The 22,936-nt window shown below is 50.3% G+C and overlaps 10 protein-coding genes across 10 annotated transcripts; 6 read left to right on the top strand and 4 right to left on the bottom strand.

Annotated features, from left to right (window-relative positions):
- Positions 1–48: 48 nt before the first annotated feature.
- Positions 49–4,692, bottom strand: BDP55DRAFT_773261 (uncharacterized protein; the record flags this gene model as incomplete). The annotated part of the gene is made up of 6 exons (XM_060581170.1): positions 49–736; positions 798–1,133; positions 1,279–1,604; positions 1,665–1,986; positions 2,136–2,587; positions 4,099–4,692. The coding sequence occupies 6 exons, from the start codon at positions 4,690–4,692 to the stop codon at positions 175–177; spliced, it is 2,592 nt and encodes an 863-aa protein (XP_060423289.1). The 3' UTR covers positions 49–174.
- A 2,608-nt stretch (positions 4,693–7,300) lies between these two features.
- Positions 7,301–8,914, top strand: BDP55DRAFT_394217 (uncharacterized protein). Its single transcript, XM_060567235.1, has 3 exons — positions 7,301–7,529; positions 7,596–8,584; positions 8,642–8,914. The coding sequence occupies exons 1-2, from the start codon at positions 7,490–7,492 to the stop codon at positions 8,432–8,434; spliced, it is 879 nt and encodes a 292-aa protein (XP_060423288.1). The 5' UTR covers positions 7,301–7,489; the 3' UTR covers positions 8,435–8,584; positions 8,642–8,914.
- Positions 8,915–11,530: 2,616 nt separating this feature from the next.
- Positions 11,531–12,023, bottom strand: BDP55DRAFT_637751 (uncharacterized protein; the record flags this gene model as incomplete). Its single annotated transcript, XM_060573022.1, has 2 exons — positions 11,531–11,928; positions 11,996–12,023. The coding sequence occupies 2 exons, from the start codon at positions 12,021–12,023 to the stop codon at positions 11,531–11,533; spliced, it is 426 nt and encodes a 141-aa protein (XP_060423287.1).
- Positions 12,024–12,538: 515 nt separating this feature from the next.
- On the top strand, positions 12,539–12,787 carry BDP55DRAFT_565010 (uncharacterized protein; the record flags this gene model as incomplete). The annotated part of the gene is made up of 1 exon (XM_060570383.1): positions 12,539–12,787. A coding segment is annotated over one exon (249 nt), but the record flags the coding sequence as incomplete, so codon positions are not given.
- Positions 12,788–13,610: 823 nt separating this feature from the next.
- Positions 13,611–14,854, top strand: BDP55DRAFT_393821 (uncharacterized protein). The gene is made up of 3 exons (XM_060567232.1): positions 13,611–14,054; positions 14,124–14,264; positions 14,504–14,854. The coding sequence occupies exons 1-3, from the start codon at positions 13,767–13,769 to the stop codon at positions 14,795–14,797; spliced, it is 723 nt and encodes a 240-aa protein (XP_060423285.1). The 5' UTR covers positions 13,611–13,766; the 3' UTR covers positions 14,798–14,854.
- Positions 14,855–14,911: 57 nt separating this feature from the next.
- On the bottom strand, positions 14,912–16,135 carry BDP55DRAFT_565032 (mitochondrial chaperone bcs1; the record flags this gene model as incomplete). Its single annotated transcript, XM_060570386.1, has 1 exon — positions 14,912–16,135. One exon carries the CDS (start codon positions 16,133–16,135, stop codon positions 14,912–14,914), a length of 1,224 nt encoding a protein of 407 aa, XP_060423284.1.
- Positions 16,136–17,510: 1,375 nt separating this feature from the next.
- BDP55DRAFT_394028 (uncharacterized protein) lies at positions 17,511–18,439 on the top strand. The gene is made up of 4 exons (XM_060567234.1): positions 17,511–17,550; positions 17,616–17,924; positions 17,971–18,260; positions 18,312–18,439. Exons 2-4 carry the CDS (start codon positions 17,682–17,684, stop codon positions 18,415–18,417), a joined length of 639 nt encoding a protein of 212 aa, XP_060423283.1. The 5' UTR covers positions 17,511–17,550; positions 17,616–17,681; the 3' UTR covers positions 18,418–18,439.
- Positions 18,211–19,858, bottom strand: BDP55DRAFT_393926 (uncharacterized protein). The gene is made up of 4 exons (XM_060567233.1): positions 19,737–19,858; positions 19,446–19,625; positions 19,160–19,394; positions 18,211–19,111 (listed from the first exon to the last, which is right to left on the bottom strand). The coding sequence occupies exons 1-4, from the start codon at positions 19,761–19,763 to the stop codon at positions 18,462–18,464; spliced, it is 1,092 nt and encodes a 363-aa protein (XP_060423282.1). The 5' UTR covers positions 19,764–19,858; the 3' UTR covers positions 18,211–18,461.
- Positions 19,859–20,871: 1,013 nt separating this feature from the next.
- BDP55DRAFT_682348 (mitochondrial substrate carrier) lies at positions 20,872–22,440 on the top strand. The gene is made up of 3 exons (XM_060576265.1): positions 20,872–21,028; positions 21,079–21,814; positions 21,866–22,440. The coding sequence occupies exons 1-3, from the start codon at positions 20,910–20,912 to the stop codon at positions 22,079–22,081; spliced, it is 1,071 nt and encodes a 356-aa protein (XP_060423281.1). The 5' UTR covers positions 20,872–20,909; the 3' UTR covers positions 22,082–22,440.
- Positions 22,434–22,676, top strand: BDP55DRAFT_506436 (uncharacterized protein; the record flags this gene model as incomplete). Its single annotated transcript, XM_060567670.1, has 1 exon — positions 22,434–22,676. A coding segment is annotated over one exon (243 nt), but the record flags the coding sequence as incomplete, so codon positions are not given.
- Between the last annotated feature and the right edge of the window lie 260 nt (positions 22,677–22,936).

Below are 22,936 nucleotides of genomic sequence, written 5' to 3'. Positions count from 1 at the left end.
AACCTGATGTTTTCACTTGATATCAACAGTGACCGGCAATCAACCAAGTAGTCATTCCAATTATTAGGCTATAAGCGATACAGGCCCCATACCGAATGTGCACTAACTAGTCATTAATTCAAAACAATAAAATGCTCATCAATCCTTAATCTGCGCCTCTCTATGCTCGTCGTTTCATGAGATCAACGTTCTCTCGAGGTTTTGAACGAGCTTCTTTGCCTGAGCAGCGGAAGGATTCGTTACAGCAAAGTCTAAATCCACTACGAAGTATTCCATCACTCGGTCCGATATGTCGTGGCGCTTACCTCTCAGCTCAAGATCTTTCCTGATCGCCTTCGCCTCCTGAAGGCCCAAGACGCCTTTGTCAAGAGCCATGGAAAGTAGACTTAGCGCGATTCCCTTGGCCAAGCGGAATCCGTTGTAGAGCGTTCGGTAGCTCGTTATACAGAGGCGGAAGTAGAATTCTACTTCTTCGTCATTCCCAGAGAAGCTCGCCTCGCGGAGCATGGCGTTAGCCAAGTAAAGTAGCGCCGAATGCCAGAAGAGGCAGAACGAGGACTCTGGGTAGTTAAGATGGTACAAGAGGACGATCCTCTTTAGCTGCTTTACGGACGCTGCGTTTACAGCTTCTGGTGTCGCTTCCTGAGAGTCAAAGGATCGAAGGCGTATTCGAAATCCGTACTTTTGTCGAGTGAGTGAGCGAAATAAATCGAGTATGGCCAAGTGGTAGCAGATACTGATGAGCGCTTCAGTTTATGACCGTTTCAACATTTTTCTCCTATTTGCTAATGGCTTACTGCAAAAACATCACATGATGAGTACACTGTTCGCCTTGCGCTATCTCAAGTGGTAAACCATCGGCCCAGGACAACAACCGTCTGTAGGTTGCTTCTGCAAAGGAAAGAGATATGGCATCGGCGTAGGGGATTTGGGTTGGACCGTATATGACTTGCAACATGTCGTGGACAATTGAGAAAAACTTGCAGTTCTCTCTGAATAAAGCTGAATGGAAGCTTCGTCGCTTGTTCTCTTTAGATTGTTCGTTGCGCCCTACAAGCGAAATCCTCGTATCTGGGATGGGAAATCGGGGTGAAAACTCGAGCAAACGCTTATGGACGTGCATGGAAAGTATTCTGTATTGGGTGGTTAGGCGAAGACTCTCCGACTGCATGTAGCAGATACAACAAGAGTGCGTATTTTTGGATCTGTTTTCTGGGGAAAGAAAATAGATGGGGGTAGAAGAAGGGAAAATTTGGAAGGTCGCAGTGGGTGAAGTACGTTACAGAATTGAAGAGTGCCCAGGCAGTCTGAGCCCTAACTTGTTGACAATTTATACTGTTGTCGATCATAAATTTTGGCGGGTCGGAAGAGTCGGCATTAAAGAGCTCGAGCCTCTTAGCCATCTCTAGAGTATCACCAAGGAAATCGACATATTCCGCACCAGCTCCAAGAGATGTTGCGGTCATAGTCAAGTAGTGCACTGCGATTACGGTGCAGATATGGTCTACCCCGGCCTCCTTTTCTACCTTCCACAGTTTCTTCGCCTCTTCATAGAATTTGAAGGCAAAATTTATGGCTTCCGGCTCTTTAGCCATATATCCTTGCTAGAACACTGTGAGGTTCCACGCTTGATCTAGGATGTCTGTCAGTTAGGGGTTACTCACACATGCCCAAGAGAATAGAGCGTTAACTAGAAGTGGAGAGCAAAACTCTATATTTCCCAGGAGACCCTCTAGAAACAAATCAACGTCAAAGAGCGAGATTATAGGATGATCGGTTTCTAGGTAGGTTGACAGTACAGTAATCGAGAATTCGTTGGTAATAGGTAGATCCGTCCACTTCGATATGTCAACGCCAAGTAATCTATTGTCGTACAGTGTTGTCAAATCAGGAGAGGCAATTATACTCGAGACGCCTGAAATACTCTCTCTATGTCGTTTACCGAAAAATGAAGTGTAACGTTGACCATCTAATGGGTTTGTAGTACTGGAATTAGAGGTATCATAAATTAGTCAGGGCTGTTCAAAGCACTGGTGAGCAAGACGCTGTTGCATTTACGTCGTTACAGTTGGATCGGGACTCGCAAGGAAAGCAAGCTTATCCATGCCCAGCCTTTGTGACTAAAGTCAACTCACGAGTTCACGCTAGTTCCATCCCAGCAGCCTTTTCTCGGCAAACCAAGGTACTGCAGGTTTAGCTTGGATGGCCGGACGGGTGCCCAAGCGGGATACGGAATGGGGTGTCTCATCATGAGCTCAAATTCCAAGGACGTCTGTGAAGGTGGCAAAGTCGCTCTGGTGAGCGCGCCATTAGACAATCCAGCGCCGTGGCGCAGTAGAGTAGAGCCGACCTCTGCCGCATTATAGCCACTTCGGAGAAGCTGAATTGCGTCCAGAACGTCCTCGTCTTGTACATTTTTCAAGATGCCGAGCAAGTCTGCTGCGTCCGCATTACTCAAGGCGTCGTCCTTGTCCACGATCTTACTCCCCGCAGGAATGGAGTCCAGTAGGGTTTGCGGGATCGCTCGATGGTAGTCACAATTGATGCTACGGCGCAGACATTGAGAGCAAATCGGTTTACCATCGCACTGTTCATAGCCCGTCAGTAGTGTTGATGCACGAGATGGCGGAAATGCCTCGGGCCCTAGAGAAAGTTTGTAGGAATCTTTTGGGGAACGGGACGGAAGACAGAGAATACAGTGTACGCACAGCAATCTTCATTTTCCGACAAGAATTGCAAGCTCTTGTCGTGTGTGGACGTAGTCTCTTGCGTCTATTGGTGCCCCCATATCGTCTTCTGCCAGTGACGGATCCTGGGCAAGCCGCGGAAAGAGTGTTCGAAGTCGTTGGTTGTCTAGAGGCTTCTAAGGGGATGGTCGGCCGGGCGAAGTGGGAGAGTTTGGAGGGCTGGTGTGAGGACAAGAAGGCGGTTAACTCGAGATGTCGAAATATCGTTTTCCTCTCCGTCGGCCCCGCTTCAAGTTCCGTTACACGACCCAGGTCTCTCATATCACCAATGTTGTATTATGAAGTTGGTGCGATCATTCCGATACGTAGCTCTAGCTCCGTACCGTCAGGGGCAGTGGCGGCTTCAACTCCGAGACGGCTTTCAGCGTTTTCGTCCCGCGAGGTCATGTCTGCGGAGCATTTGCTCCGGTGTATGTAGCATATCTTTTCCGCGGAGATGACTAATTATCTGTGCTTCAACACCTGATTGCTTACGCAACGCTGATAGAGATACTGATTACGTGAGTGGCTATACCACCGAACCAATTGGAATGTAGTTCTGACCAAGGTCCAACTGTGGAGGCGCATGACGACATGTCTGGCTGGGGTGGGGCCCTAGCCTTATGGGCCGGATGCGTGGGCGAACATCTTCTATAGTATGCCTGTAACTTTTAATCAAATCTTATTATGCATGTCTCTTACGCAAGGCGGTCAGAGCTCCTCATTGCGGACCTTGCGGATCCACGTGCCAACACACCCCTCCGACAACCGAAACCACTGATGATGGCCAAACAGTTAACTGTGGGAGAGTTGTGCTTGACTGGTAACCAGTTTTTAATATGGGGTAATCAAGAAAACTTCAATTCAATTCATTGGGTATGAAGGCGACGAAATAAATGATGATGTCCCCACGACCATTCCGTTATCGCTTCCCGTCTTTACCTCGCCATGTTTTGGACGATAATTTCCTGTATCTCTCGTACCTGTTGATCCAGGGCTTCTCTACAGCGCAGAACAGGCAGGAGTTCACTAAGCCCTGTGTTGAAAGGCTCACGAGTGATAATAATATGACCGCAAAAGAGCCAGATCTCTCTGGGTTATCCCCGTGCACATTATGAGCGATAAAGGGGGCCGCCCAAATTAGTATGTATACAAGGGGATACACGAAGAGTAGTCGCAACTGGCGACGAATCCTATCGCGCGTCTGGGCCATACCCGTGCCTTCCATATCCGGGTGAAAGAGAAAAGGAGTTGCATTTTGTTCGGGGCCCGAGTCGAGAGATGTACCTCGGCGGAGAATTGACCAAATACTGCCAAGCGATTTGGCTCGAGCACTTGTCGGGCTGATGGGCGATTGCCGGTATGCACTGACGCTTGCTTGGTGTTGGTAGTGATAATCAGGTGGACTCAAATCGACGGTGTCGTGAGGGATATAACTCTTGGGGGGTGAGGAGATGGGCCTAGAAGTAGTGGAGAGGTGGCTCATGCTAGGACCCAACGTGCGGGATGAGACGACCTCATCTGGCACCGGAATATGGCCATCATCGTCGGTACCGTACGATGGCCAGTTCCACATGATCCTCTGACGGCTATGTAGCAGTTCGATTTCGGTCGTCATAGTAGTGGCCGCGGAAGAGGTACGCTGCCGTTCTAAGCCGTCCATTGAGATTTCGGACCCCCGGCGAGATGTTGGAGCAGGGGGCACCGAGGGGATGTAAGACCAAGATCCATCGTCTAGCATTTGCGCCGCACTCGCGCGCTTCATGGTGCTGAGGCGACTGAAGCGTCGCATGCGCAACGTGACATTAATATAGATAAATGTGTACACTATAACAATAAGAAGAAGAATCATGTAGCGGGGCACCCAGACAAGGGCGAGCCTTGTCCATTCGGGACGGACAGGCAAATAGCAGGACTCGCCGTTGTTCACGTAGCCAGGCCAGTTGATGAAGGCCAGAGAGGCCATCAGAAGCGGGAAAAAGGCAAAGGCGCTAAACGCAAGCTGGCGGTAAGGGTATAGGCCGCTCTGGCGTCTACCAGGTAGCGGGCGGAATATGTAGATTACTGTGTGGATGGCGATTAGAACAACTGCAATACGGAGGTGCGTCTCAATAGTCCTTGCAGTTGCTGCCAAGACCAACCCCTGCCATAGACAGGGGAGTCGACAAGGGGCTAGCTAGGGTATATACAAGCGGCAAAATTCGGCCACTTCCACCCACTGTAATTATCGTCAATTCAGCAATAAAAAGTCATCAATTAAGGTCAATTAATGGTCATTTAACGGTATAATCCAGCCCGACGACCCTCTTTATATTCATTGCCGCCCTCTAGGGCAATTATCTGTTAGATATAGTAAGGTACCCTTTCTATCCATTTCTAGATCTCCTCTTACAGTAATACTTTCCAGCACTCTTACCAGCGACGTACTACTTCAGCCCGTAACGAAGGCGCCCCCTTTCTAATAGTCTATCTCTTTATCTATAGCTAGCAAGGTTCAATAGGATTAAGGTCGGGCAAATTACCCAGCCAGAGAAGCTTCGTAATCTCGAAAAGGCTATACGTATAATAAGTAAAGTAATAATCATAAGCGGGTACCTTATCCTCTTATACAATTAAATTACCAGATAATCCTTTAATATAAGGGAATAATTTAGGTAATAAGATCTCTTTACAGTATCTATACCAGTCAATTCTACCCTTACCGTTCCATATTAACTTACCCAACTTCGCATTCTAATTAAATTAAGGCTTACGGCCCGGTTAATTCCGTAAGCCTATTCGCTCTATACTACTCTCGAACTCCCACTATTAACGTCAAACGGGCTCAAGCTCTACATTAAGCTCAGTAATCACTACGTCGGCAACCTTCCTCTCAACAGCAATCTCAGGAATCCAACAGTAGCACGGCCCTTTCAAATCATATAAAAAAGACCCCCAAAACATGAATTCAGAATAACCCTTCCACCTCTCTCGTATACACTACCTAAAATAGGCCTTATCTAGGCGACGCCAGAGCTTATAACTACCGCAGCGGTAATTAAGGGCAACCACGGTCTCGTTTAACTATACAACCCGCTTCCAATCGTCGAAGGTCCAGTATTAATAGTCGAGGTACCACTTAAGTCGCTCTTACCGCATCCTTTTCATTAAGCCTGGCTTATAAGTTAGTTTAATCTTATAAAAGCCATAGCAACGAAGGATTCGCCAAACAGTCATTACAGATACATCAACGCCCTCGTCCCTTAATAAGTCCCCAACAATATCAGTACAGTTCTTTTTACGCCCATACCGGTCGCAGCAGACCTTACAGATAACGGCATCGTTAACCTCTTTCATCTATTTAATTAAACGGCCACTTCGAGAGGCATCTTCATAATAGGCAGGCTCAATCGAGAAGGTAGGAGCAGTTAGGTCGAATCCGTTCTTTTTTACGCAGGCAAAAACGCCGTAAACAGTTCGAACTAGAATTTCTAAAGCCTAAGAGACCTATTCAACAGTCCACCCAACAAGTCAACTTCATAGAGCAAAAATCACTACCCTAACGCCTAGATCTAGCTTCTTCTTTATCAGCATCTCAGGATCCATACTAAAGAAAAAAGAGCAGCATAATAAATAGCAATTTAGCGGTTTTGATATTATCATAGGATTAATGGTAGTATTGTAATAGCGGTATATAGGGTAAAATCGTTACTATGGGCAGTGCTAGGGGGAAAGTAAGTAAAGTGGGTCAAGATCAATCCCTAGGCTCTTATTGGTTCAGATGGGCAGTAATTGTGGGTCTGGGGCTTGGCAGCGACTGCAAGGACTATTGAGACGCACCTCCGTACTGAAAAACCAATGGATGGGAGCGCCCCACAGCGACTAGAAACTAGTTAATTGCTCCATATTTATGCCTCGAGGATCAAGAAGGGTGTCAGACCCAAGAGGGCCAGATCCCTGCCACAATGCACAAGTGTTTGATTGACGCATATGAAACGTATGCAATACCCATACATTACTCATGCAAATAGGAACCAAGCGACACTCTCTTATAAAGGGGATTTCATCCCCGCTACTGTCATTAATTCTACAAGCTTATCAATATACACTAGCAAAATGATGGGCGTGTGGTTCGCGCTTCAACCGTTGCTTCCATGAGAAGCGGGGTTCAAGGCATGAAGTAAATTAGACAGGCGGGAATTTGGGTTGATCACCAGGGAATCAATCTCCCAGTGGTTGATATCCAATCGATTGCGTGGCCGACTTGATCCCGGTGATTGATATCTAATCACATACTGTCTCAGGCCGGAGGTCACCTCCGGCACCTTCCACTGTTGGGGCGGACGCCAGCAGGTTGACAGTACATTGCACGGCGAGACCATGGCATCATCATACAGTATCGGCATGCAAACATCTACTACCGCTGTGCCGTGCCTCACTCTTGCCAGGCCCAAACTGGCCCAGAAGACCGATCAGGGCTGGTCTTGTCGTCAATCTCCCCGCTCCCAGCCCTTTTCTCTTTTTTTGCACCTCTCTTCAACTGCCAAATCCTCTTTGACTCAGGTCAACATTTTTTCTACCAAGCATCCTGTCGTGCTCTATCATCCCCCGTTTCACCATACATTCGTCAGGAATGTAAGACACTGTGCTGCAGATACATCACTTGTACGACCAACGCTCTTCCAAAGACCGAATTTCGCCAATCAGGCGGTCAGGGAACCCTACTAAGCTTCCGTCTTCCCCAAGAATAACGATATCTCAGTCACTAGGGAATCCCAGCAAAGATGGACTTCTCCGCCGGTGGTGTAAACGCGATTCACCAACGTAGGTAACCGAGTCAAAGCATATTTCGAAATGCTCCCCACTCATTCGCCAACGCAGCAGACGCAGACACTCTACAGCAGCAACATCAGCATGACCAACCTGTATGGCTTCAGCTCCAGCAGCAACACCTGCCCTTGCCACAGCCGTCAGGAAACAACGTTGCGCTGTTTGTGTCATCTTCAGCCTTGAATTCAGTCCCCGCAGCCCCTTGGCTTACAGCGGATCGACAACCGGCGACCTCGATGCAAAGTTTTCAGTCATGGCAGGACTCACCTTCCGGCAACCTTGCTGAGTCTCTGTCCTCGCCGGAAAGACCTATGTTGTCGCCTGTTGACCCCCATACTCGTAATCCGGCAAAGAAAACACAGGCGGTTCAGCCAGTAGACTCAACGGAGGCACGAAATCGCCGCAGAGGCCGACCAAGGCTTTCAGAGACTAGCCAACGCGCTGGGGCATCATCGACGGCTGCAAAAATAACTCAGAAGAGTAGGAAGAAACGTGCTTCAACCGTTTCAACAAGCGGCCTCGACGACTTGAGCAGTCATCTTAGCGGCGGTGACGGCAAGAGGAACAAGATCCGCGCACGTAATCGCGAGGCCGCGTACAAGTGCCGGCAGAAAAAGCAAAAGGGTATTGAGAAATTACAAACGCAAGAGGCGATTATCGAAGACATTAATAAGAGTCTCAATACCGAAGCGGCGACGTTGCGCGATGAGATCCTGACGCTGAAACACATGATTCTCCAGCATGGTGGATGCGGGTGCTCTTTCATTGAGGACTATATCTCAGGCGCAGCTCAGCATCTAGTGCAATCTGGCACCATGGCCAATGCTCTAACTGATGGCGGAAATACGCAGAAGGGTCTTCAGTTCGGTGCGGGGACTCGGCATAGTAGTGGGGTCTAGGCGGGCGCGCGCTTCGGGGTGAGGTACATCAATCGTGCCTGGCCGGGACAAGTGAAAGTGTCCTGTCTGCGGGACTGAGGCGACCTAACCGTAGAAACTAGATCCTAGAATTAGAGGTATGCTGTACCGAATCTATAGTTTAGATGGGGTATGATTATTTAGTATAGCGATACTGTGGTATCAAGCCTCTGTGGCCTCAATACTGACATTGATGCCACCAAACTTGACTTACTCCTGCAAAAGAAGCGGGTCAACCAACGAGAACTTTGAAAAGGTCAGAGAGAACATTGTGCGGCGACGCAATGGAATGAATCAAAAGGGAGGCCTACTTAACATTGCGGAGGAAACACAAGCACTATAAATAGCTCTCTGGGTGCCCCATCGTGGCCGATACCGAGGGCTACCATGACAAGTATCACCCTTGCTTACTTCCCATTATTAACCCCTTGAAGGAAAGGACGGCTGCGGTAGTGCCACTATGTATTACGCCTGGCAGTGAAGCCGAAAGTGTTCCTGGATTGACCGTCACATCATCATTCGAATGATGTCATCCAATGGCAGGTCATTGCCGAGGCAAAAAAGGTTTTAAAGTTGAACAACTTGCCCACTGTCTCCTTCCCCTTGCTCCAACTTTTTAGGGCCGGGCCGCAAGAAAGCCGTCGTGGCGCGGTAGCGCGCGGGTTGTCTTTGCTCATCACAGGCTCTGCTGTATCCGCCATCGTCGGTTGCGTCGCGTCACACTGCAATCGGCAAACGGTTTGCTCACGACCAGGCTAGTAGCTGAGTAACTAGTCCCATTTGCACTGTTTCTGCGTGGCGCATCACAAATAATGCTTGCAGTGCACAAGTCCCGAGCAGAAATCACGGCCCTTAAATCGCATCCCTTAAATCACGTCCCTTAGACGCCTGCCTTGAACTGCATCGATGCGAATCGCAGGCCGACGCACGCGCCAATATCTCATCCTCTTCGCCGACCATTTCCATACCCCGTCCCGATTTGATCATCCATCCCCCCGACCGGTTGCCAGTGTCAGTGCCCTCAAGCGCCAGCAATTAACCCCACTCCCGATCAGCCCCAATGTCTCCCATCCAAGGGGTCTGCCTCTGAGCGCTTTGCTAGTAATAGTCTTCGAAGCGCGCCGCCGACCTACCGCGTATGTTGAATCGCCGCCCAGATGACTACACTTCCACCCGGCCTACTACTTTGGTTACAATGGGCTAACAGCAAGGGATTACCAGGGCGCCATAGAAGTACCGGAGCTGCTAGACTGGCGACAGAGTGCCATTTCCCTGGGCTTCTGGGAAGCCCCGACCTGGAAGATTCCAGAATTCTGACAGTCGCGCGCACCAGTGGGGCGCCGGCAGCTGCCGAAGGCAACGGGCCCGCCCTACTCAAGCCATCAGCTGCAAACGAACAGATGGGGCAGAGCAGGGCAAGTTGATAACTAGGCAGTTGTACGAGTAGAAAGACTGTTAGTAACGTGCACAACGCTGTGGGACGTCCATGGACAACATGGGGACGGCCTGGGACAACATGGGGACGGCCTGGGACAACGGGGACGTCCATGGACAACATGGGGACGGCCTGGGACAACATGGGGACAGCCTGGGACGGCCTGGGACGGCCTGGGGACAATATTTGCTCCAGAGATACGGCTGACTAAAACCAGGCTTATAGCTGCCGGGACCTTGCACGGTCTTGCTGAGTCTGAAAGACGAGCATTCAGTAGCGACGAAGGCATAGGCGCCGAATGGTGGACAGTCCTACCACTGAAGTGGGCTGGACCTGCGCGGGGTAGAGATGCCTGAGGCAAACATTTGCCAGAGTGGACAGGTATCCCATCAAGTGCACAATAGCTCCATTTTTTACTCCAAAACGTCGATGCATGAAAATTCAATTGGGCAAATATTACATTCTCAGGCAATGAATCTAACTGGCTTTACCCCGCACTTAGCGAAACGAAAATAGTGCTATTCCTTCGGTGCCTCCAGTGGATGCTTCTTAAAAAGGAAGCAGGATCCTGATTCCTAGTAACTCGAAATGTAAGGTCTCGGATACTGAGAATAGCCACAAGGAATAGTCGCCATTCCAGTAGCATGCAATCGGCGAAACAGCGTGACCAGTCTCCAGGATCCCGTTTCTGGGGTGTAACTGGTAACCTGTAGCCTTGGTATACTGGGCCTCGATTACTGGTAATCGGAAAATGCAAAGTCTCGAATACTAGGAACGACCGGATAATCAAAAGAGTAGCATGTTGATACCAGTAGTAAGCAACGAGAGAAGCAGCGTAACTAGTCTTGAGGGGCCCACGTTGCGGGTGTGACTGGTAGATGATGGTCGGCTGGAGCGTGTTTCCAGTCACAGCGTCTATTTTAGGCTTCCCTCGCCTGCTTACTCCCAGACTACAGTTAGGCTAATAATCGAAATGGGCTTACAAGGGAATCGTCTCCGTTTTGAAAAGGTCCGTTCTGGGCTCTTCTGCTTATGAGGTACATTGACAGACAAAAAGTAACCGGCAGATAAGCTGCAGTACTTACAAGTCCGATGATTGCTCTTAAATCAGCGCGAAGTCGCCCGGGGTGATAGATGCTTATGCTGACTCAAAAGCCAAAATCAGCTTGCGCCAATTTCGGCTGTGGAGGTACTGTGGTGATTGGGGAAGTACCTGCATGTGTAGTGATGTAGCCACGAAACACAACCCCACCAACTATGACGGCATAGGGACCCCTCGGTCTTATTCGCGGAATCTAACAACCCCGCACCCGCCTTCAGTCTCTGTCAATTTGACCCCATGGCGCGGGGTTCTGCTCAGACCCCTAAAGCGATTTCTTGAGTGTCCTTGTAGGTTCACCAGATGCCTGTTCTCCGGTTCCAGTCCAGTTCCTCGCGTAATCCTGGAACTTGGTCTCGCAAATGCTCAAATACGGATTCCGGGATGCAGGATTTGAAAGATAGAAAGTCGCCGGTTTGTGGCTCGAATATGCTGCCAATAACCTCACTTGCAGTCGAAAATTTAATGTTTTCTTCTGACTGCCTCCCATCACTGGCGACCTGTTAACATGCCAGGCTCTTGCACCAAGCAAACACCGCTTCTGCTAAGCTTGCTCATGGAAGGCTTGATTGTAGAATATGCGAATGTGATGCATGCGCAATAAATGATTCGAAGGCATTTCGTTGTAGGGTATTTCGTTGTAGGGCATTTCGTTGTCGAGCATTTCGTTGTCGAGCATTTTGTTGTAGCATTTCGTTGTAGCATTTCGTTGTCGAGCATTTCGTTGTAGAGCATCTCGCTGTAGCATTTCGTTGTAGGGCACTTCGTTGTAGGGCATTTCGTTGTAGGGCACTTCGTTGTAGGGCATTTCGTTGTAGGGCATTTCGTTGTAGGGCATTTCGTTGTAGGGCACTTCGTTGTAGGGCATCCACTGTGGCATGCCGCTGTAGGGCATGTCCGTTTCGTTGTGGCATGGGTTCGACTCGTAAGCACCGGGAGAACCTAAGGGCCGGTGAGCAGAGCCTAATCAAACGGAAAATCGTGCCGCCGACGCCTGTGATCTGCTTACGTCCTCCTCTACTGATGACGAGCTGCATTACCAATCGGCAATAGACTCCCAGTCATTCAATTTTCACGTGACCCAGTGCGTGGCACCGTCTCTTTAGCCGGGTACTACAGAACTTGATGACCAAGCCCACTGTTGCCCTACGAAAGATCGATGACATGCTTTACAGAACCAAACCAATCTCACGCGCATTGAATGCTAGCCTTCGGGCACGTTGCGATCGAAACCCTTGAACTAGAAGCCCGGTTGGGAGACTGCAGATTGGCTGCGCTCTTCACAGGTTCCGGCGTTCCGCACAACCTGTTCGAGGGAGCCCTTCCTGACGACCTTACCGACGACCTTCCCAACGAATGAGGGAAACCGAACCAAGGCGATCCATCCAAATTCGGACTAGCTGATGAAGTCGGTACAAAGCAGGCGCCTACATAATATAGCCTCTACCCCCAAATACTGTACAGGTTGATCAACCCTTCGTCACGCACCGTCGCAACAGCGCTGCTCTCTCGTCGCCAAATAACCCGCGTTACTACGACTTCTATACTTGCGATGGCATCATCACCTTCCTGCTTCTTTTCAGATGCCAGAGGTCCGCCTCGATGTCTCTCGCGCGACGATTACATTGATTTGCGAAATTCCCAGGACAAGCTGCTGAACGCTGAGTTCACGTCCATCCACCAATCCATACATCGCCTTGAAGCGAAGACCGACCGCCTCGAAGCCGAGATGCGCCAGCTACATGCTCACAGCCGAAACAATGCGCTAAGGAATCCCACCTTGCCAATCCGCCCTGTCGTTGTGTATCACCCTGAACGAGGCATTCTCGAACCAGAACCCTCGCATTTCCCTCGGAATGCGAATGAATTTTACTGCTTGAGAGACCCCCCATCGGACCGGCACCGGTCTATGCTAGCCTATCTCGCAGTCTTCTACGATGTTCAATTAAGGACTGTCGAGTATTCTTCAGGCGACGAAAACAGCGACGACGAAGTCTTCCTTGACCAGCCCGATCTAATCGTGGAAAAGTTGGAAGGCATACTTGGCTTACAGGAATACAAATTTGTCAAATTCAGAGAAAGAGCCCGCCAACTAGCATCACGGATCACACCGAAACCTATCAAACGCTCTCAGGTTATGCTACCCGACGAAGCATCTTTGCCTGTTTCGCGTCGACCGAGACTTGAGCTGCGCCCGATTGGCGCTGGAGAAAAGCGACGGTACAACGGCGCCCCCAACAGTACCTCCTCTGAAAATTTGACAAACGCTCGACTCGAATGGGGAACTCGATCAACACCATCCGTAGAACGACCTCGGATACGATGTTCTTCCGAAGAACGCGCAGACGTATCCCGATCACGCAAGCCCGAACCCAAGCGACCAAAGCCTGTGTCCGAAAAGTCCGAATGCGAGACAACAGACAGTGACAGCCAGACACGAGCTTTCACAAGCCCGCGGAAGCCCTAATTTTGTACGAGTCAGAACGAGGCCAGCGGGCCACCAGCCGGGCGGTACGATAACCATCTCATCAAATCGGGTTGAATATCTTACAACAGCGACGACGCAACACTGCTGAGACAAAGCGATCAGGGGCACATCCAGCGGACTCGTGTGGAATAGTAATATGATCGTAGCAATAGGTTGTTTGCGGGGCGCGCGGCCAGGGTGTAGAGGGGGTGTAGAGGGGTACGGCGAATAGCAGATGACACAGCTCCCACCTCCTTCGTCCTAGCACGACGCTGCCGCGGCTCTTGGTACCTGGGCAGTAGAATACGACGACATGCTAAGGAACATCCCCGAAACGGTGCGCAAGGGCAAGGAACCACGCGCCTCTCCCTACAAACCTCAACGCTGGCGAGGGGCCAATTTGGACACGCTCTCGGTGCCTACAGCAACGCAAAGCATCGAGACGAAAGCGGTGACGACAAAGAAGAGACCCCTCCTTCCCCCACTCCGACACGATTTCATACCGACGAAAAAGCTGTCACTATGTCAACGAGGGCGGGTTCGGACAGAAAACAAGCGCAACTTGGCAAAGGAGGCCAGCAACATGGCCAAACGAAACAGAGTATACAGGATCGTCCATTTTGCACTCCGCAATGCCTCCTAGGGTTTGCTAATGGATAGACACTGCCAGAATTTTCGGGACCATGGACTTCAGCACCTCAATCGACTGGAATTCCTCCGAGTTATTCGTATCCAGCTCGTTAAAGACCGCGGCCGTGATGCTGATGCCGCACCGCTTTACCTGTCCGGCTCGATCGGCTCACTCTTCAAGGTGCGGCTTTCCTCATACGGCTATACACTTGTGGCCAAAGGCGTTGAGAGTCCCGACCTGGACCGCCTACAGCATACAAAGTGTATGATTGACTCCACTCGATCCAAGGAAAGCATGTTCCCGTATGCCTGGGAAGTGTAGATCTGATCCTACCATTCTACTATGATAGTGGCATCTACAAGCACTTCTTGTCCGCCAATCAAACCAGCAGGGCAGACGTTGTTGACGCGGTTGCCAAGGCTTGCAAGGAATTGCACAAGTTGGGGATCTTTCATGGCGATGCGTGCGACACAGTGAGTGGTAATATTATGGTAGTGGATTTTGAGCGGGCAGATGTACGCTGTCGCCCACCTCTCGGCTCACTTAGCTCAAACACTCAACCCCAGAAGAGAAAGAGGGGGATGTTGCAGAAGCAAGAGAAAGGCAATTTCACCAACGAACTAGAATCCGTCGTAGAACGTGTTTCAAGATGTATAACAACAGTACGGCCAGAGGCTGCTACCTATGCGGCCAAGATGGTGCGAGATGTATAAGGAATGACAAAGAGTTGGGTTGATGTTAACGAAGAACAAACAGAACGTGTAAGTGTGGATCGCTACATTGGCCCGCTCAATGTGAACGACTAAGGTCTCAAGGGTTCCAGCCGTTCACCTTTCTCCTTGCCTCGCTTGTACCCAAGAGCCACCCCTTCTCAGCGCTCTTTCCCCTCTGGTACGGGAGACCCAGCTCTCCACCTCAGCTAAAACCCCTAAAGGAGACCCCCTGTTTGCTAGGAGGAAAGACAGAATGTCGGCAGGGCTGAACTCCAGCTCAGGTATTAAGCCCGAAAACTGAATAGCTAACCGTCCGACCTCCTCGTTGTTGCTGTCTCGCTTCTCCGCACCAGGAAGCTCCTCCTCCGACTGTTCGAATACATGGCAGAAGAGCTTTCGGGCCACATCAGCGTCAGCAAGCTGGAACTCGATTTTCTTATCAACACGGCCTGATCGTATCAGAGCGTCATCGAGATGCTCTATGTGATTTGTAGTCATGATGAGGACACGCCCGTCCTGTGAAGCCACACCGTCGAGGACGTTGAGAAGTCCGGACAATGAAACAGTTCCATGTGATTTTGGTGATCTTCGCGACACTTCCGATCCGGAATCGGAATCATCCGCGTCTGTGTCTCGAGAAAGTGATGTGCCGACTGCATCAACATCCTCCAGAAGAACGACACAGCGTTGAGGAAGCTCCCTGAACAGGGCATTGAGGTGCCCATCGTTGATAGCGGCAAGGCTGACTACGTAGATGTCCAGTCCAAAACAGCCCGCGACAGACATACTGAGACTGGATTTTCCGGTTCCAGGACGTCCGTACATCAAGTAACCCCTTCGATATGGCAGCCCACGATTCGCGTACCACGAACGAGCTGTAGGATCGAGGAACGAACGGACATCTTTAATGAGCATCTGCTTCAGCTCTTCGTTCATGACGACGGTTTCGATCGGTCTGACGTCTCGGGTAATAGTTCTTTTCCAGGTGTTATTGTGGTGCTCGAAAATTGAAGTTTTGCCTTCAGAAAGCCTTAGGTATTCGAGGCGACAATCATTCATAAGATCCCAAAGGACCCCTGGAGAACGGCCAATGCAGGAAACTGTCATCGATTTGCGCGGGAATAAGGCTGATTCATTTTGCGTGCATTGCAGAGTGAGACGGCGCCCCTTGTACTGGAAAGCCAGCCGCTCTCCCCAAGGTGTGAATCGAAGAGGCTTTTTTTCCGTTATGTTAGAGTTGAGATGACCCAGGGCTTTTCCTTGTCTGCTATCAACACTAGCAAGCGAGGAGATGGCGTTTTTGGAGATGTCTTGGGCAGAGACCCATGACGCTAGCATTTCATAAGCCTCATCGGAATCGTGGACGTTGGTCTTAGAAGCTGCAGGACGTTAACAATGTAACGAATGGTTGGAAAGGAAGGGTCACCAACTCAAGTAAGTGGCCACAAATCCTCCAATGGACTTGTACAGAAACTTGCTACAAAACATCAGTAATCCGCATATGCACAACAAGCCGGCATAGCTGTCTAGGTTTCCTTCAAGAAGCTGATGGAGCGCTGCGGTGGCGCCGGTGAAGCCAGGAAAGAAGATGTCCATAATGGAGACATGGTGAGAAGTCGGAGGACTTGGATGATGCATGGTGTAGAAAGAGTATTCTGTGATTATTTCTGGCAATGTTGACAACACCACTTGCAGAAGTTAGAACACGGAACGTCGACAGATTTTTGACAATTACACCAGCACTGACATGGGCCGGGCATATTTGATTTATTCAAGGTTCTGATTGATGAAGGAAACAGCTCAAAGTATTTATACGTGGAATGGCTTGCCCGTTGCAACTGAGACGGCTGATAGAGTTGCCCCGCACTGAGCCAGGCCAACCAACATTCAAAATTCACTGCATTCTGATTTCTCTCTCTTTACAGGATGCAAGAACCATTTTTCTCAAGTCTGAGCAGTCCGAGTTACCGCCCTCTGGGACTGTGTAGACCAACGAAAAGTCGCGATCAAGTATAGGGTCCACTGCAACGTGATTGGGTCCTTGGCGGGTCCACAATAGTCGGTGGGAAGCACTGGTGCCCTAAAATTTGCACCCGTGCTAACTGCACCTAGGTGCTGATAATATTGCACCTCCGCCGTCATGCCCTTAGCGCGAAGCCATGCACCTCCCCCTCACACCCCCGAGGGCTGCTCGCTCACATGAGCCCGTTGATGATAGAGAGGTTACTTTATCGGCCAAAATCCGTCGCAAGAGTTGTCTGCGTCATGGTCTCATCGACCTGGTGCTTGTATTCGAGGTTGGTGCGATGGACCTCGGCACGTATTTTGTCCATGCACGACCGTTAAACCTCGCCTTTGCCTTTGCACCTGCCGCAAATGAACCCGGCAATCATTCCCTCTCCCTTGCAAGCGGGGCATTCGACCATGCTTGAGAATATGTGTGAACTTGAGCTATGAAACCGGAGATGATGTCAGTCTTCCTCAGGGATGAGCAAACGGAGGGAGTAAGCCTTACTATGAGAGATGTGACGATGATGGTACACAAGTTTGGGATCTTTGGGCTGCACAGGTCAAGGTTGTCGGGCAGAGAAGAGGTATGATTTAGGCCGTGAAAGCGAAATCAGAATCCATTTGAGAAGGTGGCGTCGGAATTGCATTTCGGAGGACATCAAATGACACATACCCTGTGGCAAGTCCAGCTTACGAGGCACATATTGCATCGGTGAAAGATCTCATTCGCAATATCAATTCTAGTAAGCGGTGTAGCGGACTATAGCTTTTCCGAAGCACCGACATGACGCCTAACCCGTGCCTAAAGATTTCCACGTCACAAGCCAGTGCATCATTGTTTCTGCCCAGCCTGCCAACTACGAATTCCCTTGCCATGCTCCGAATACCCCAACTAATGGACGAAACGTCGACAGCCACCGAAGATGAAATATTCGGGGCAAAAGAGGTCTCAGGATCAGTGACGGCCTCTGTATCCCTCGAGTTCTTCAGGGAACACGGCCTTTTCTACCAGGAAGATGCGGTAGTTGGAGGGATCGTGGACGCCTTAGACCAGCAGGGACTCTCTAGCAGCCCTGACAGCTTCAAATTTTTCAGCGGCTGCATTCTTGGAGACGACGTAGGTGCCGGAAACAAAGGGCCTTTATCATTCTAACCTGGAGCAGCGTATTCAATCAATTCTACGGCCATACCTTATCCACCCCAACCCACAAGTCTGTCGCTCCTTTGGTAGCGATCCAGGACACATATTTGCGTTTTCGCTCGGTCCGACTCACGGTGACCGCATCGTGGTCCACATGTGGGGTGCTGGCTCACAGGTGGTGTTCTACGACAGCTCACACAAGAAGCCGTTGAAGGGTGTGTTGGCTGCAAACGGATTGCTCGAGATTCCGTTGGCCTCCTTGAGGAAGAACGGCTGCAAGCCAATCGAAGTTCAAATGGAGAAGGGCGGCATGTAGGTCTTTGATTCCACTTCACAGCCACCCAGATTGCTAATGAACCCAAGCGCAATCCTGCATTATAGGCACGCATTCCAAATCAAAACCGGTTTTACAAACGCATATGGATTGGAAAGCCCAACGAATGATGATACTGGTACACGGGGTTCGTGATGATATTTGATACGTAGCATGATTCGAAGTGTTTGTTCTCGTAACTACAAGTACGCTGCTGGATCCAGCTGTCGGAACACTTCTGCGGAGTCAGAGAATCCCACGAGCGACGTTGCTTCTACGCCGAACAGTGACGTCCGGTTGCTCGTGGTCATGTCACTCATGGGCCATAGCGGAGTCGATATAACATGTTGCTGCCCAGGTCGATCCGAGCTGCACCTGCCATCAAACCAAATGGGAGTTTGGTGATGCTGCGAATGAGGCGGCGGCAGGTTGACGACGCCGAGAGATACAATGTTCTGATCGGGTCCGATCATTATTGTGAGCGGACTTGCTGAACTTGATTGCACAGACACGCTGTCTCGAAATGCTGTTGCCTGATGCATAGGCTCATTGACCGGGGCAGGTTGAACCCGAGCGAGATCTCCATGAACTTCTCTCACAGGTGTTTGAGCGATTGCTGACTCGGTGTTCTGTGGGGCGTAAAGTCTAGGGCCTGTCGCGGGTAATGCTTGTCTCTTCCGTTTTGCTGCGAATAACTCTTTTCTTGCCATCCGCCGCAATTCCATACCACGTTTCTTCACGAATTTTTTTTGGCTAGTCGATCCAGTTTTTCCACATTTGTGTGTCCAAAACCTACTCGCTTGAGTGAAGGTGGTTGAGCAAAACGGACAGAATTCGTTACAAACGTAGTCTTGCTATCGTCAGTAAGGGATTCGGAAAGGGAGCATGGGGGCAATACGCCTTCCAAAGTGCCGCGTGAGTTCCTGTCTTCTTTTGAAAACCGTTCTCGAGCTAGCGCAGTTGTCGTGCGGGCAACCGCTTGGCATCTCTATCGACGGATGCTGACCTCCATCGGATTCATCAGAGATATCCTCGAGGTCATTACTAGAGTCTTGTGGTTCGCTGTTCTTATATTCGAGCTGCTGATGGACGACGAGGGCGTGAAGTCGGGAAAACAAGGCTGTGAAGCGTGTCTGTAAAGCCTGTCAGATTCCCGAGTCACACGCTGTAGTGCTGAGCTTTACCTGAAAGGTCCAAATATGTTCCCGCACTTCCTCTTGAGTCGTGAAGGTTTCCCAGCAAACGGTGCATTCAATGATGCCTTCACTAATCTGGTTGGGAGTCTCGCCTGAAGTGTGTACAGGCTCTGGTTGCTGGTGCGCAGAAACTGCTTGTAGCCTCGCAATCGATGTCGCTATCTCTGTCTGTTTCATGCGTTAGGCCAAGGATTGTGGTTCAAGTGACGCGGCTCTTACTTGAAAAGCCCATGCGTGTTCGCGAAGTTTCTCACGAGAATCGAACTTCGCAAGACATACCGTGCATCCGAAGATAGATTCTGCCATGGTTCAGTGTGGGACAATGAAGTTGAGAAGCTAGTAAAGCAGGCGTGTTGTTTGATCCTTGATGGACCTTGCTGTTGGAGACCCCGCACAGTCAAGCACAGCCAACGAGCTTGGTGCTTGTGGGGCTGTGCCAAAGCCTCGAAGCGAGCACTGGCAGGGAAGCGATGACAAACCCTGATGCAGGAGCTGAATGCACCTGGTGCAGCAATATGTGCACAGGTGCCGGATTGAAGTGCACCGGTGCAACAGGTGCAAATATTGGACTGGTACAGGGGGATACAGGCGCAGTTACCCCTGCACTTGCATGAAATGCATTGCGCCGTGCACAAGGAACAATGATAATTTAGGCAGAAGATGCACCTGGTGCTAGTAAGTTGCACCTGGTGCTGGCAAATTGCACCACAACTGTCGAATGTCCTCGTCTAGCTGTGCTTCGGCAGCCGAGGAATACAGCAAATTGAGAACCGGTATACTTCTATGGCGATTTAACTTGTACATCTGGCTGCTGAACGCCTCACAACAGCGTTGCCGTTCCTTAAAAGATATATAAGGGAGAAAACCTCTCAGAGAACTCTTGTGCTCTTCATCACTCTTAAGCTCACCAGCCTCCGTCAATATCCGTCAATATCCATCAATACATTCCTATCAACCCATTCAAAACAACAATCTACTCAAGGTGCGCCGCCGAAGTCTCGTAGTTACGTCGTCGCTAATCATATGCGGTCTAGCTCCAGCGATCAACAACACCATGGCTACATGTACTGAGTGCAACGGGTCTGGAAAGGTGTCGTGCACGGGCTGTTATGGCACGGGTTCCACTGCTTCTGAGCCGTACACCTGCTACGGCTGTGGGGCCACTGGCAAAGTAACATGCACAACTTGCACCGGCACAGGGCAGACTTGATGTCTAGATGTGATGGACTAGGGGTGAGGTTGTAGGTGGATGGGGCCGTTGCCACTCTTTTTTTGGCCCAAACCGGGGTTTTTTTTAATGAGGGTGGCGGTCCTTGGTGGTCACTGTTCCTGTCTTTATTTTCATTGGTTGGTCATCACAGGGTGATGGGAAGGTGTAGTTTAGCGGAAATATATAACACCGAGCCGACACATTTCGTACTCGGGGGTGTCACTCAAATCTCTTTCTCATAAATGTTTCCCAGTGGTTTCCCGATCACCGCCATAATGATAGCCACATCGCAACCCTCACTTGAGGTCAACACAACACAAACGCGACGAACACAACCATTGGTACACTTAGTAGCTGGCGCGTGAGATAATCTTCCACCCACTGCCTTCTAATAAAACTGACTCTCTCTAGGAGCGGTGGCGCCGCGACCTCCCTTCTTACTTCTCCGCTCGATGTCCTCCGAACTCGACTTCAGTCCGACCTTTACCTACCTTCATCGCGATCAACTGTTGCCAGCCAAGCCCCTCGTTCTCGCCTGTACATAACTCCCCTGGGCCATGTTTTCGAAACGTTTGACATCCTGCGCTCGATAAAGAACAACGAGGGATGGCGTGGATTGTTTCGCGGCATTGGGCCCAGCCTGGCCGGTGTGGTTCCTGCAACTGCCATCAAGTTCTATGTGTATGGAAACACCAAGCTCCTCGCAGCTAGGTACCTGAACTACAAGGAGGACGACCCTATTGTCCATGCGCACGCCGCTGTCGCCGCCAGCATCGCAACCGCAACAGCGACAAATCCGGTCTGGCTTGTGAAGACCAGGCTTCAACTCGACAGATCACGTGCCATTCGCGGCACAACGGTGCGTCAGTACACGGGAAGCTTGGACTGTGTGCAAAAGGTGCTGCGGAAAGAGGGAATTCCCGGATTGTACCGCGGATTAAGCGCGAGCTACTTGGGCACGGTAGAGACGGTTCTACATCTCGTTCTCTACGAAAAACTCAAGGTGCTTTTCCAGGCTCCGTTTTTAAGTCACCGGCCAAGGCGCAATCCGCATCCAGGCTGGGAAGAACTCGGGAGATGGGTCAGTACCAGTGGCGCTGCTGGCTGTGCCAAGTTTGCCGCAGTTCTGGTCACATATCCCCATGAGGTACAGAAGCCCGAACCACCGTTGTTTCCCAGAAAGTAACTCGTTGTGTAGGTAATACGAACGCGCCTGCGTCAGGCGCCGACAGAGAATGGGAGGCCAACATATACCGGTCTAGGTCAGTGTTTCAATTTGGTATGGAAGCAGGAGGGTTGGCGAGGATTGTACGGGGGTCTCACACCACATCTCGTACGCTCAATTCCGTCTGCTATAATAACTCTTGGCGTGTACGAGTTTGTGTTGAGGATTGCCAACTCCCATTCAGTGTGACGGGCTTAAAGGAATCCGTGTGGGGACCGACTTAGAAGCATTGGGGAGGGGGAAACGGGGGGATATTCATCAAAAGACGTATTATGTATGCTATACAGTGAAGGCCTGTAATTACAGTGTACGATAGTTGGTGGGAAATACAACTTGCATCTCTCTAATGCTCGAGCTATCGAATCTACTGGGACAACCGTAAGGTACTCTAACCATAATATCGTGATGCAACCGTGAGCTACTTTTGGTCATGCTTTCTAGACTTTTCCCCCCCTCCTGATCCTATGAACGAGGTATTCGGAGAATCATACTGCTGCAAATCAACACCCGAATGCTCGAAGAGGTCCGTAGCCTCGGATGGGAGGTCCAATTCCGCTGGATCCCGGCGCATGTGGGTGTGCCAGGTAACGAAATGGCGGATCAAGCAGCCAAAGAAGCCGCCGGCTTCAACCCTAACGCGGACGCACACGCCGCACCACCGCCGGAGCCGGAGCATGTACGGACACTCACGGCAACCACGAAAACCATCATCCGCTGGGCAATGAAATACGAGTGGGAGACGTCCTGGGATAAGTCTAAGCACGGCAGGGACCTCTACAAGCTTAGGGTACGACTAGGAAAGTCGACACTAGATATACACAACGGACACACAGAGCGATCAGCTCCGCCATCACACAGTGCAGGAGTTTGAGCAGGGAACTTCGACAGATTTCTCACATTCAGACAAGTACTGACATGAGCCGTGGTTGCATTGCTGATTCTTCAATAGTAGGAGATCAAGTTTTATATTCGTGAGGCCGTGATCAATTTGTTTGCCGCAGAGATCCCATATTGCACTGATGTATTTTGATGCAAGCCTTAGTG

This window comes from Colletotrichum godetiae (assembly GCF_030913485.1).
Source record: "Colletotrichum godetiae strain CBS 193.32 chromosome Unknown BDP55scaffold_72, whole genome shotgun sequence".
Taxonomy (NCBI): Eukaryota; Fungi; Ascomycota; class Sordariomycetes; order Glomerellales; family Glomerellaceae; genus Colletotrichum; species Colletotrichum godetiae.
This window is presented reverse-complemented; position numbering and strand designations above follow the sequence as displayed.